At 45.0% G+C, this 13,492-nt stretch overlaps 2 protein-coding genes across 3 annotated transcripts in view; both read right to left on the minus strand.

Annotated features, from left to right (window-relative positions):
- ERCC1 (ERCC excision repair 1, endonuclease non-catalytic subunit) overlaps nucleotides 1-10,546 on the minus strand; it is a 146,243-nt gene extending 135,697 nt beyond the window's left edge. Inside the window, exon 1 of the mRNA XM_078659309.1 lies at nucleotides 10,432-10,546. The gene's annotated coding sequence lies outside the window, so the exon portion shown is untranslated. The remainder of the gene's footprint in view (nucleotides 1-10,431) is intronic.
- Nucleotides 1-10,551, minus strand: part of MRPL50 (mitochondrial ribosomal protein L50) — a 71,448-nt gene extending 60,897 nt beyond the window's left edge. Inside the window, exon 1 of one of the 2 annotated variants that reach the window (XM_078659313.1) lies at nucleotides 10,432-10,551. In XM_078659313.1, coding sequence (XP_078515439.1) covers nucleotides 10,432-10,505 — 74 coding nt within the window. In that variant the 5' untranslated portion in view covers nucleotides 10,506-10,551. The remainder of the gene's footprint in view (nucleotides 1-10,431) is intronic. The other variant, XM_078659312.1, reaches the window with a different exon arrangement.
- Nucleotides 10,552-13,492: the final 2,941 nt, after the last annotated feature.

The following is a 13,492-nucleotide window of genomic DNA, read 5'->3' on the forward strand; positions in this document are numbered from 1 at the left end:
ACGATCTTTGCCAACGTTTGCAGATCACGGTGGCAGTGGCGCCCAGATCAACAGGCTCACCTCCGAGCCGAAGGGGGCCGCCTCTGCTCTTGTGTCAAGTCGTCAGAACCGTGAGCGCGAGAACTGCGAGCCCCCCTCCGACCGCCAGGCGCCAGCTTCCTCCAGTGTCTCAACGGTGGCTGCAGGCGGGGGACGAGCAGCCAGGCACACAGCACACCCGGCAGGGCAGGATGCGCTGGACTCAGCCCGCAGCGATCAGCCAGGCGGGGAAGCTCTCGCTCGCCCGCGCTCCGCCACGGCCCACACCTCTTCTGCCTCCACGACCGCCGGGGAGCACGGGGGTCCCTCCGATCCGCCCCGCCAGGCGTCGTGGCAGCTCCGCGATCAGTCCTTTGCATCGCACAGTGAGCGGTCGATCCCCGAGGATGCACGGACTCCGGGCCCCTGCACATGCAGTGTCTCACCGTAGCCCGGCGCACACAAGGCGGCTCACGGTGCCTGCTCCCGTTGCAGCCCCTCATCCACGCCTCTGACCCCTTCCTCCTTAAGTCGTGTGCAGCGCCCAAAGACAGGTGGGCTCCGGACCTCCGTCCCAGGTCCTGTGGAGAGGCGCAGCAGCCAGGCGAGGCGGGGCAGACTCCAGCTGCGGCCGCTCAGACGTGTGTGGATCCCTCAGCAGCTCCGCAGGCTCCAGCCGACTCCGACCCTCCGCACCGACTCGCCAATCAGTCCTCCGTCCTCGAGCTCCAGCTGCCCAGTCTCGGCAAGGCGATGGGGGTGTTTGCAGGCGAGCGTCCAGGAGCAGTCCGGCGAGGATGAGGGGAGATCACAGGTCTTCACAGGCTCCCGATCTCCGCCATGCAGGTAAGCGTGAAAAACCAGTTACTTTTCAATCCAGTTACTTTCACCATCCAGTTACTTTTGGTAGTGCAGTTCCTTAAGACTGGTGGGTGCTTAGCAGGGATAAAGCCCGAATTGGGATCCCAAGCACCGGGAGCTCTTTACAGGAGCTCCTACCAGGCAGTCATCTTGGAACGCAATCTATGATCTGGATAACCTTCTCCTACAAACATGGAAGGTCTACAGACCTTTGGCTTCACAGATGAGGCATTTAACTCCCTATTAGGTCAAGTAGTAGATGGCTCTAGGCCCACTGCACCCTCACTAGGTGACAACAGTGAGTGGCAAAACGTACTCAATATGAAGGAAAAACTAAAACGTATTGAATCCCATGCATTTTACATGCTGGAATACTTAAAGGTAGGGGTCATACCTTCTGGGTTGAGAGTTCGTAATGCCCCAGCATTATTTGTGGAAATCCTTAAGTTCCTGGAGCGGTGGTCACTGATTTCAAACCGCTGCTCCAGGGACTGGATGATGTTAATCATCGAGACCGCAAAGGAACTCATGGGGGCTTTAAGTCAAGAAATTTCAGACTTAGAAGAAAAATTACAATCTTCAAATGCAGTTGAGGACGCCAAAGACAAACTAGATAAAATAGTAGCAGACATGAAGGACTTTGATATATACCTAACGAATAAGAAATCTGAAAAATTGAAAAAGGACATACGTTGGTTTACTAGGGAAAAGATTTACCCGTATTTAAACTCTACATATTATCAGGGAGGAACCCAGGGCAATTTTACATCTAATTACAACAACAGTTATAAAAGACAATACACCAATTTTTCTGATACTGGGCCCTCAGAATCAGATAATGATAATTACCAAGATCCTGGAATGGGCAATTATAACACCAGACCATTTAGAGACAATCTTTGACAAAGTAGTATATGACAAAACAAAAAAATGGAAGAGATGTTGGTCAATATAGATCACTACAGACCGGCCCAACCCAGGGAACTCCTACGATTGAATAAATCTATAAAGGAGATGACACTGACAGCATTGAAGGAAGGATATATCTGTGATGATGAATACACATTTCTTAACAAGGAATGTCCTGTAATCCCCGCAATGTATGGTCTTCCAAAGACCCACAAAAGCGAGCTTAATCCACCGATGCGACCCATAATCTCAACAATAGGTTCTAGTACAGAACGACTTTCGAAATACGTGGACACATTTTTGTGCCCATTAACGCATAGATATGAGTCATTCATCAAAGATACAGGTGACATGATTGCGAAAATAGAGGGGGTCACATTTAATCCAATCACAGACATCCTAGTGACGCTTGACATTGAGGCGTTGTACACCAACATACCTCAATGTCAAGCGTTACTTTCTGTGTCAGCCCTCCTGCAGAGATACCCCAATGATAGACCGGATGGATTTATACTGCAATGTTTGGAGGTCGTACTTTTGAATAATTATTTTGACTTCAATGGGTCCCTGTTTAAACAAGTAAAAGGCACAAGCATGGGGGCTTCTTGCACCCCCAGTGTAGCGAACACGTACATGGGGGAGTGGGAACTGAAAAACATATTCAATGAAGCTGCTCCATTTTTTGAGAATGGTTTTTTATGGAAGCGATTTATTGATGATATTTTTTTTGTGTGGCGAGGTGATGTGAAGCAGTTGGAAGATTACATTTTATGGTTAAATACAAGTGACCAAAACCTGAAATTCACCTTTAACTACAGTACAAAACAAGTTGAGTTTCTCGACATTACAATTGATGGAAGTTGTGGTATGTTACAGGTGAGTTTATTCAGAAAACCGACTGCCAAAAATACAATACTACAATTCAGTAGTTTCCACCCTCACTGCCAAAAGGATTCAATCCCCTTTGGGGAATTCCTCCGCATTAGACGCAACTGTACAAACTTAGTTGATTACCAAACACATGGCGAACTACTTAAACAGAGACTAATAAATCGAGGCTATCCACATCGCCTCATACGCCAAGCCTTTAAAAGAGCAACATTTTATGATAGGGATGCTCTCTTGAGGGGCACCAGACGAGAAACACATGGTAAAATCACTTGTGTCATCAATCATTTCTCGTTGAATTATAAAATCAAAAATGCCATCAACAAGAATTGGCGTATTCTGGAAATTGAGGGCGAAGAGACACATTTTCCCAAACCACTGATTGCCTATAGAAGGAACAGGAACCTCAGGGATCTGTTGGTTCACACTAGAAATAAACCAGACCACAGGATATTCAAACAACAGTGACAGGTTGTCCAGTCATTCTAGGAAACCACAAATGTGGTTCATGCCATGCATGTGATGCAGCAATGACAACAGACCATCTCTGTTATAACAGCATAAATATTAAATTGAGATCGCTTACCAATTGTAGAAGTAGTAACATTATTTACTTACTACTATGCCCTTGTGGACTAGCCTATATAGGGGAGACGGGCCGGGAGTTTCGGACCCGGTTCAGTGAACACAAGTCCGCAATAAGAACTAAAAGAATTACAGCCCCAATAGTACAACACTGCTTAGAGGTTAATCAAAGATTGTGAACTGAAGTGGTGTATACTAGAAAAGGTGCATAATAAAATGGGCCAATTGATGGAAATCACTCGTAAGAAACGAGAAAGTTTCTGGATCTTTCATCTCGACTGCATCCGAAAAGGATTAAATGAGGAAATAACATGGTATGTGACTAAGAATTCCTGATAAGAGACGTTTGGACAGAGAAATATTAATCCTCTATCATACAGTCTTCTAACTGTCACATTACTGAAAATTTAGAGATAATTGCATCAATACTTGATCAATAAGTTAGATGTAACTGTGAGTAATTCCTCACTCTGAACCAACAGTCTGTCAAACTGTATGAGTAATAAAGCTATGTCCACATTTTGTAGGGTGTATATATGAATCACCTTCTGACAGTGACTGCCAATCCAAAGCGCTACTAAGATGCAGAGTTAATTCGTTTGGGTTCCTGATATATTTTTTGTGCTTCACGGTAAATACATGATTAACAAGACAATATACTTATAGTAGGCAAAGGTTGGTCGTGTCATATTTATATATGTCAAATATATTCGATATTATTCTTAGTGAAATTAGTAGGTAAGACATCGATCTCTTTTGCCCAATATATGTAATTAAATGGGTGATAAAACTAGAGGAAAATAGATTTAACCTCTGTCACATTTCACCACTACAAAATGGCGCTCATTAATACAAGTACAGCACATTTCCGTGGTCGTCCGTTTTCTATGTTGTGGGCAACGGAGCCACGTGATGATCAATTTCGCGCCATGGCGTTCGATTTAAACACTGAGCGGCATCACAGGGAAAGTGCTGGCGTTTTTCGAGCGGACTGAAATATACAACCCCGTACGAAAAATATATGGTAAGCATAACACTGCGTGAAATTAGAATTCGTTTTTTTGTTCCAAACGTTACCGTCTTCGTGATTCTCTTGCATGGTGAGAAAAGACACGTTTTTCTGGACAATAGTTAATTTAACTTAGGAAACTGATGCCTTATTTAATATTATCGTGATGGTGTCTCTCCTCCTTCTGACTATATAAAAAAAGCACTTTGTGTAGGAACGTTATGATCAGATAGGTAGGAGGTTGCCTGTGTTGGAAACGTTTGCAGTGATTAACTTCTCGAGGCTTCGAGAAAGACACATTCATACTAATACTTGACGTGCATCGTCTTACTCTGTTTAGGTAAAAGGTGAAATCTTCCCTGATTTTGACAAACAGTATTACGAAGAAAGAGATACACGCAGAGCCTAAATGAATACAATATAAAAGGTTAGTGTGCAGTTGTCTCACTCTTCAGTTTTTTGAAAATATCTTTATTAAAATTAACTTGTCTTAACTTACATAATGATAAACATTTTAGAAATACATGTTGGAGAGAGTTGTTTAAAAGCTGAAAAAGTGAGGTCGCTCTGAGAATAGCTTGGATTAAAGATCACGGCTACGATATGTGGTAAGATTTAATTCTTAGTTGTTCACTGCCAAGCTAGCCTCATTTAGATCTGTGTCTCTGAGACAAAATGTACTTGTATTGTAGGAGCCCAATTTAACATGAAGCTCCCTGGGACAGGTCACGAGGCTTATAGTCACATTAACTGAAGAGTAAGTACAATTCTTTGTATCAGCATTATAACTAGATAGAATCATGTAATAGCGACCAACTAGATTCCTCGATATGACAAAATCCTTTTATATTAGAGTTTTAGGACACTAGAGGTCTGGCTATGTACCATGAAATCTATTGTTCTTCCCTTTGTCTCTAGTAGAGAGACCCACGAAGTGTAGTTGGGGTCTTTTTCTGAATAGCTAATAGATATTATATTTGTTTCTGTGTAAATGGTTTTGACTATGAGTGCTATTTGTAGAATATGTGTGCCTATGTACTCCAACTAAGGGGCTCATTAGGATGGCGGACGGACTTGCGTCCGTCCGCCACCCTAGAGTAGGAGGGACCGTCCGCATGGGCTGCGGCGGTCCCTCCGTGCAAATTAGGATGTGGCCGCCACCCTGGCGGTCACATCCTGGATATTTAACATTGCGGCGGTGCAGCTTCAAGCTGCACCCGCCGCAATGTTAAAAAAGCATACATTGCATATGTATGCAGCAAGCAGCAGGCACCGCGCGGTGCCTGCCGCTTGCTGCATACATATGCAGGGGGGTACCATAGGTACCCCCCATGTGCACCCCCCACCCCCCCTTCACCCAGGGGGCCCGCAACGGGCCCCCGCAGTGAAGCACCGTATGCTTTTACACGGCGGAATATCCGCCGTGTAAAAGCATTTCTTTATGTGCATCCTAATATGGTGGACGGTGTCTGAGAGACACCGTCACCATATTACAGCTTTTCCGCCGCGGTTGTAAGCCAACCGCGGCGGAAAAGCTGCGGACGGAAACCAGGACCCACCAGTCATCCTAATGTGGCGGTGGGTCTTTGGTGGGTCCGCTGCGGTTTTTCCGCATCCTCTGGGCCAGCGGTGGATTCCGCCGGCCCAGAGGATGCGGAAAAACCGCAATCCTAATGAGCCCCTAAGTCAAAAAATTGTAGAAAAGAAATGTTGTAAATGACTGTCCTTCTTTAATTGTTTTGATTAAGGGTATGCGCAACAAGTTGTGTTTGTTATTACAGATATCCTGTATCCACCCAATAAGCAGAAAGTGATTCTGTCGAGGTCCTGAGGATGGTGGTACAAGCCCACCGAAACGCGCGTCGACCTGGCGTGTAATCCCACATAACATTCTGTGATTGCTACTCAGTCAGAGTTGTTCTCTGTTAAACCTTATGTACAGAAGGAGTAGTTAGTTGTTAAATGTATTGTATGCAAGTGTATGGATGATTGACTGGTGAATGTGATTTAGGTGTGGATATTAGGTTTTTTTTATGAAGTTGTTGTATAGCCTAAAAAAATGAAAAAAATGTATCATGATGATGAAGTATGTTTTTATATCTGTCCTAATTGCCTAAAATAAGTACAATGAATGTGTAAACAAAGAAAAGATGGTATATGAAAAAAATACAAAAAAAGTTTTTGTGATATATATATATATATATATATATATACACACTTACTTTTTCTTTTAAAAAAGAAAATAAAATTTGATAAATATATGCACACTTGTTATTGGCATATTTTGAAGGACTTGTCATAATTATTGTGAACTAAGATACAATGGTCAAAATATGAAAGCCACATGGGAAATTGCTACTTTTTGTATTGATATTTTCCCCTCTTTTCCCTGGCTGTAAGTAAATTGAGAGGGGGTCCCCATTTTCATACTACAGAATTTCAGGAACAACGTAGCAATTACAAATAAAAACACGTTTGTAAAAATGTAACGGCTGAGTAAATACGGCATCATTATTTACTAAAAACACGACAGGTAGTGTAACAAATGCTAAAAACAGAAAGCATTTCAAGTGCTTGCTCTTCAAATATCTCCTTCAGGAGTGCCAGTCTCCACAGTGACCTAAAAAACACCGGCATATTTCGATGTAATGCATCCTTATCCTCCGCCATCCCTTTCTGTCGCAACCCTCCCTCCCTCCCCTCATTGCATGAGCAGTTCTCAGAGACGGGCGGTTTTGGCAGACCACGAGGGGAAGAGAGGAGATCAAATGGCTCATTAAAACCTTCCAAACACACACACACTGCTGCAGATGCAGTCACCATGCTGAAAACCCTGTGCAGTCAAAAGAGCTGCAACAAAAGCCAACTGCTGCCAAAACACGGGAACAGCTTGAGCTCAGAGCCTCCGGAGGCAGACCTGGGAGGCCTCTGCAGGAGGAGGCTCTTTCTGAAAGCCGATCTCTTACACCGACTCCAGGGGCCCAGCTGCAAACCCTCCCCTCGCTGCTACTACTGCTCTTTCACATTATCTGTGTTTGTACCTTAAGAAGAGGCAGCAACACTGAAGAATCGCCCGAAAGAGGGACAGCAGCGGGGTTGACTGCCCCTGCGCCCCATGTATGCGCACACGGACAGCCCAGGCTCTGCGGAACCAGGTGGCACCTCTAGACACCGCACATATACCCCCATCACGGCAAATCATGGAGACCAAGATAGTACAGGGAGCGGATGGGGCCGGAGGAATAACCAGGGCCACGGCTAGGGAGTCAGATGGATGGGGCACTGATGTGCACAACATGGGGAGCAAGTACCCTTTTCGGGTTTGTTAGGAAGAACGGGCAAAGGCAAGAAAGGTGGCCAACCGCACCAAGAATTACAACAAAGTAGTGGGAATGGCTCCAAAAAACAAGGGCATGTAAGCCGCTTGCTGTCTGAAGTGTCGGCGAATTCAAACGGGACAATCCAGAGCCCCCACCCTGATCCACCCAAGAGCTGGTAATAGCTCTGCAATGGTGGGTAGGACGTTTTCCTATCTACTCCTAGAAAAGGAGCAAGCACAATGAAGTGGGCACAGAAAGGATAAAATCCCAGCTGATCCTATCAGTTACACTCATGGTAATTGTGTCCCTGGCCATATGTCTTGAGCGGGGTGGTATTTTAACCGAGTGAGCAATAGGATTTCAAATGGCACGCCTAACTAACAAGCACGGCCACGCGGCCGCTAAAAGCACAAAAGTGAAAAATAGTAATAAAAAAAAATGACCGCCATCTGTTTACAATTAACGCGACTGCGAGGCGGGCAAATAAAACAAGCACTGGCGTTGCCAATAGGTTTCGCATTTGGAAAGTTGGAGCTATTGGTTTTGTAAATTACATTTTATATTTATATATCGTTATTGGCATTGTCAATAACAATATATAAATATAAAATGTCATTTACAAAACCAATAGCTCCAACTTTCCAAATGCGAAACCTATTGGCAACGCCAGTGCTTGTCTTTTCTATGCAGTTAAAATTCTAGACGAACCCTTGAAACGTTCTGTACGAGAACCAGTAGGGGAGACGGATTTTTAGACACATACTCATGTTTTTTTTAATTCATGATAGTAATCCAGTTTACTTGTTCCAATCACTGGCAAAGCCAATGGGTGTATCTACCGTTTGGAGTCCTAGCTAAACGATTTAAAGCCTACAGCAGGGATAAAAAAATGTTTCTGTATACAACGTGTTCATGAGACATAGATGTAATGTTTTTGGTATACATTGGAGATGTAAAACACTCCCATGTACATTGCAGCGCGAGCTCGCCATAGGAAGCAGGATTTTCCACCAGAATTATTCTGAGCAAATCACTTAATCTCCATGTGCCTAAAAAAATGAATGTGACCTTGTGTAATGTAACAGGCGCTCATGCACCCAATACCATTGGCTCGAGTTTGACTTATATTAAAGTGCACAAATAAAAACATATAAACTCCTGTGACGTGCTCAAGACCACGGTGCCGTGAGAAAGCCGACTTTCATTATCACTCCAGCGGCTATTCCGTTTACCACCACAAGGAGGTGTTCAGGCGCCCGGGGTCAGGTCAGGCTGGCCCTGAGAACCACTGGTAATCGCAGCATAGGAGACGTGCAAATGTGAAACCAAACAGACGGGGTGGGGGAGTCGAGCTGCAGAAACATTTCACGTGAGTGCTAGAATGGCTTAGAATACAGGGGCATCTGCGAGCGGCTGCGGGAGCCACAGACAAGGGGCATGTGTTCGGCTGTAGTTCACATGCATGGGAGTCCTTGGCGTCCCTAGGTACTTACTGTGAAGAGATGCTGGCTCGCAGTGAAGAAAGGGAAAAGGCACACGAAGGCTGCAAGAAGGAAAGGAAAAAAAAGGGAGGAAACCAAAGGAACGAAAAAAAAACCTTCGAAAAGAAAGAAAGAATCTTCAAAAGCGCTCCGGCATGTTGTGTCTTGCGTGCTACATTACGTACTGGTGAAAACAGGAGTTGTTAACTGATTCTTTGTTTAATTTGAAGTACATTTTCTTTATGTCTAAGTTTCGCCTTTGTGTCCATGTAAAGGCAAATGGCCTCGCAATGCTGGCAAATGGCCGGAGGGAAGCCGGATGGGGGCGGGAGAGCCTGGTGGGGGGGGCGGGAATGCGAGCGAGGGGAGAAGTGTGGCAGGTGGATTAGGGAGATGCGCGTGCTTGTGTGGTCACGTGACCCGCTTTTGTGGTCACGTGACCCTCACATGCACTGTGGAAAAACCGCAGTGGTTTGACGAGTCGATCGAGCCCTTGAATTTTCGCCTATTACATTTGAAAGCGAATGATAATAGGCGAAACCTAAACATGCGCTGGTGCAATAATTGGAAACAGATTGCGCCGCAGCTCACTCCCGAAAGGTGTATGCCGTACATGCACGAGTGCTCATTAAAACAGTGCAGTACAGGCACAAGTTTTACAAAAAGTACAGGCTGATTCTAAGAAGTCATTCTAAGCAGGATCGACCTAAAAAGTGGCATGATAGGGAGCCGCGGTCAACTGCCAATTAAGTCAAGGGAGTCGCAGGGGTGAAAACGTTTGGGAACCACTGCCCTGCAACCCTTGTTTCCTTGGTGTATGAAGATGCTCGGTTCGTGTTCTTTCACCTATTTTCTTCTCAGAATGTAAAAAAAAAACACTAAAGCATACTCACAAATAGGAACTCATGCCCGCTTTTACCATTATTACACTTCAGAACTTTGCAATTGTATACGTTTATTGGATCCTGTCACTGTGGCTCGCAGATCACTGGTACTTTGTATGGGGTCAAATGAGAGCAACCAGGGCTGTCCTTGCACCCCCATCCCCTGCTTCTTCGAGATAATCAAGGTTGATGATCTTGTGTGTGGTTTCCACTAATATAATTTAGTCTGATTTAGTCACTGTCGAGTACAATCAATATTAGCAGCTCGAGATCATCTTCATTGACATAAGTGGCTCTTCCAGAAAAGACTGGAGATCCTTGGTCTACAGAGAGGCGCCATCATTTTGCATTCAGAAAACTTTTGGTTCGACCTTCAAGTCTCACTCCTGTGAGCTTCAGAGCCGTACCATCCCTGCAGCCAGCACTTATCCCTCCCCCCGGCCCTTCTTGTAGTCCCCTCGCACTTAGACCAGTACCTGAAGCCGTCCCACAGCGCCCTGCGGCATCCACCGGCCACCGCAACCATCCGGAGCAACCCAGCGGACATCATGCTTCAGGCTCTTCTGACCCCACGCTGACCTAGCCGGAAACTATTCTTTCGGCGGAAGTAATCATCCGCCATTTTGGAATGGGTTTCGCTAAGAAACCAACCGGCAGCGACCAGGGACGGAGAGCCTACGCACTGAAAGCAAAAACACTATCTCAGCCAAATGGTATCAGATTTTGAATCAGCCTACATTTTTTGGGAATCATTTTCAATCATGAAGCGCATTGTTAAAAAAATCTTTTCAGCGATAATCAGTACCCGTTCCAAGATGGCGGCGGTATACATAAAGTTGGCCTCAAGTGGCTCCGCCGAGTGAGCGTGTATGGCGCGTTGCGCGCGTGAAATTGTTTTGTAGTGCTGTTCGTCTAGTTTCTGTTCTTTGGTGAGGCGCTGTTTTTTTTAAATTTATTTTTTAAAGACAATATAGCTGCCAAGGTTTCAGATTGCCATGTGTTACATTTGTATAATTTCAGTGTAATTATGAGTGACATTTCAGTGACTATGAGTGACACTTTCTTGCAAGCATAATGAAGACGATCGATACATATAAACATCAGAAATTACATCCATTTGAGCGTCAATAAAATCTAAGAAGATCGTAAAACGTCAGAAATGGCATAAAGCTGCAAAGCATCAGAAAAGAAAGGACACTCAAGCCATGGCACGATATAGTCTCTCATTGTATAGTAGATGGTTATGTGCTGTGTGTATCCCTTCCTTCCGCAGAGGACAACGGGCTATTTCTAAGCCCCACCATCCTTTGAAGATGCACACCTGCAGGGCATAGAACTGCACCACAATAAACATGGCGCAGCGCTGGCTAAGTAGAAACGCCTTCATACAAAATCCCTGATGCGGTATCAAAGTGCTTTTCGAGGAGTAGCACGTTACTCCAGAACCCAAACAGGATAAGTAGTGAATTAGTATAGGGAGATATGAAATTAATTTGAGCGGTGTAGATGTGAGTTTTTTAGTTGCATTGAATAGGTTAGTGGAGGGAAAGGTCTAGAAAGTATTTGGAGATTACAGCAGCATGTTTGGGATGAGTAGAGGGGGTGGGAAAAGTCAGGCAATGTGACAGTTGCTGGACGAGGCACTTTTCTGAGAAACCCTCACGTAAGCAAAGGGTGCTCATAGGGTTTATGCTGCACTTGAAGTAAAGAGGAGCCTATTATTGGTGATAGACCTTTAATTGGATGTTCAGCACTGTGTGCATCTACTTTCTGCTTCTATATCTCATCTGCTAAACAAGACGGTAAAATGTCACTTGTTATATACAGCTGGAATGAACACCTCCTATCATGTTGTAACTCATGCTTCACTATACCCCTCATTAGCCTGCATTACTCACCTGTAGCATCCTATAGTAACTCCCGACATCAGTAGAGCTTCTAGCACTGGAAGGACAGCTTATCACTTTGGAAGAAGATTAGGACAAAGGCAAGGAATGAGGAAGAGCAAGGAGAAAGCACCAGGAGAGGGAGGGTGAAAAATCATAACTAAATACAGGCAGATGAGTGGAGAGAGAGGTCAGGGAGATGGTAGCACCATGGAAGGTAAGAAGTATAGAATGGGAAACCAGCAAGTGAGCAGGGGCACCAGATAGAACGGTACAAGTTACTTCTATATCTTCAATGTGCAGGTGCATGTGCGTGGCACCATCACTGCATACACCAACAATTTTAGCCACAACAACCTTTGCTTTCCCTGAGGCAATGGTCTACTGCTGCAAGAGAGTGAAGCAGCTACTTGCATAAAAAAGTCCAATGTTTCTTAACTAGATGTGGCAGCACATGAGCTGTAGCACCCTTATTTATTAAATCACATAATTGCAGTTTAATAGCCACATGTCGTCCAATGTGATGATGAAAAACCGGAAGGGAAAACAGTGACAAAACGCCAACCCACACATTTAATTACAGAGAAAAGTTAATTGTGTTACTGGTTGTCAATAACCTTCATATGGGCATATGCATCAAAATTCGGTATTCCATGTCGTTAATAGCGAAAAATAAGGAATCACTATTAAGGACATGCAAACCGCGAAGCATCATTGAATTCGGTATTAATTACCAAATCGGTAAAAATCGATATTAAATAGCGAAAGTACGTTAGCGAGACTAGCAAATACCGAATTAGCAAATACCAATTCGGTATTAGTGAATCCGGTATTTGCGATTTCGATAATAGCGAAAACGGTAAAAATACGCGATGCATCGGAAGCAGGCTGATGACATCACAACCAGGAAGTAGGACAGCCCATGCTCCATTCAGTGCCCGAGGAGCTCAGAGGAGGAGGCAGAGCACAGGAGCTGAGGAGCCAGACTGAACCAGCAGCAACCAGGACTAGGCAAGCAGGTCAAGATGGAGAAGGAGGCCCCCCAGCAGGGAAAGGACACACACAGAAAGAGAAAGCGCAAGTTCTCAGATAAGGAACTCGAAATCCTGATTGAGTGTGTGACCAGCAACAATGACAAACTGTTTGGGAAGTTGTCGCTGAAGGTGCCTGAGGCTGAAAAAAGAAAGATGTGGCTGCGCATCAAGGACAAGGTCAATGCCTGCGGAGTCACCCACCGCAGCATCGACGATTTAAAAAAACGCAGGTATGACCTGCGTAAAAGGGCCAAGGAGAGGATTGCGCAGAGGGTCAAGGATGCTGCAGGCACAGGTGGGGGCACATCCAATGTGACACCTAACACAGCCCTGGAGGACCTAGTGGAGTCTACCATAGAACCGGAAGCTGTTGTGGGGGTCACACATCTGGACACCTCTGGTGCTGCGGAAGGAGGACAAGGTAAGATGCATGGCAGCGTAGCATTGCAGCGTGTAGTCAATCCCTGCCCACTGCCCCATGCCAGACCCAGTGCACATGTAGCCGTGCCTCAAACACATAGCCTCACCACAGTGTTGCACCATGGGAGTTGTAGTCAATACATGAATGAGTGCATGTCTGAACCCAGAGGTGAATGAAATGAATACAGCAGCAAAGG

The sequence above is a fragment of the Lissotriton helveticus genome, chromosome 1_1, assembly GCF_964261635.1.
Source record: "Lissotriton helveticus chromosome 1_1, aLisHel1.1, whole genome shotgun sequence".
Lineage (NCBI taxonomy): Eukaryota > Metazoa > Chordata > Amphibia > Caudata > Salamandridae > Lissotriton > Lissotriton helveticus.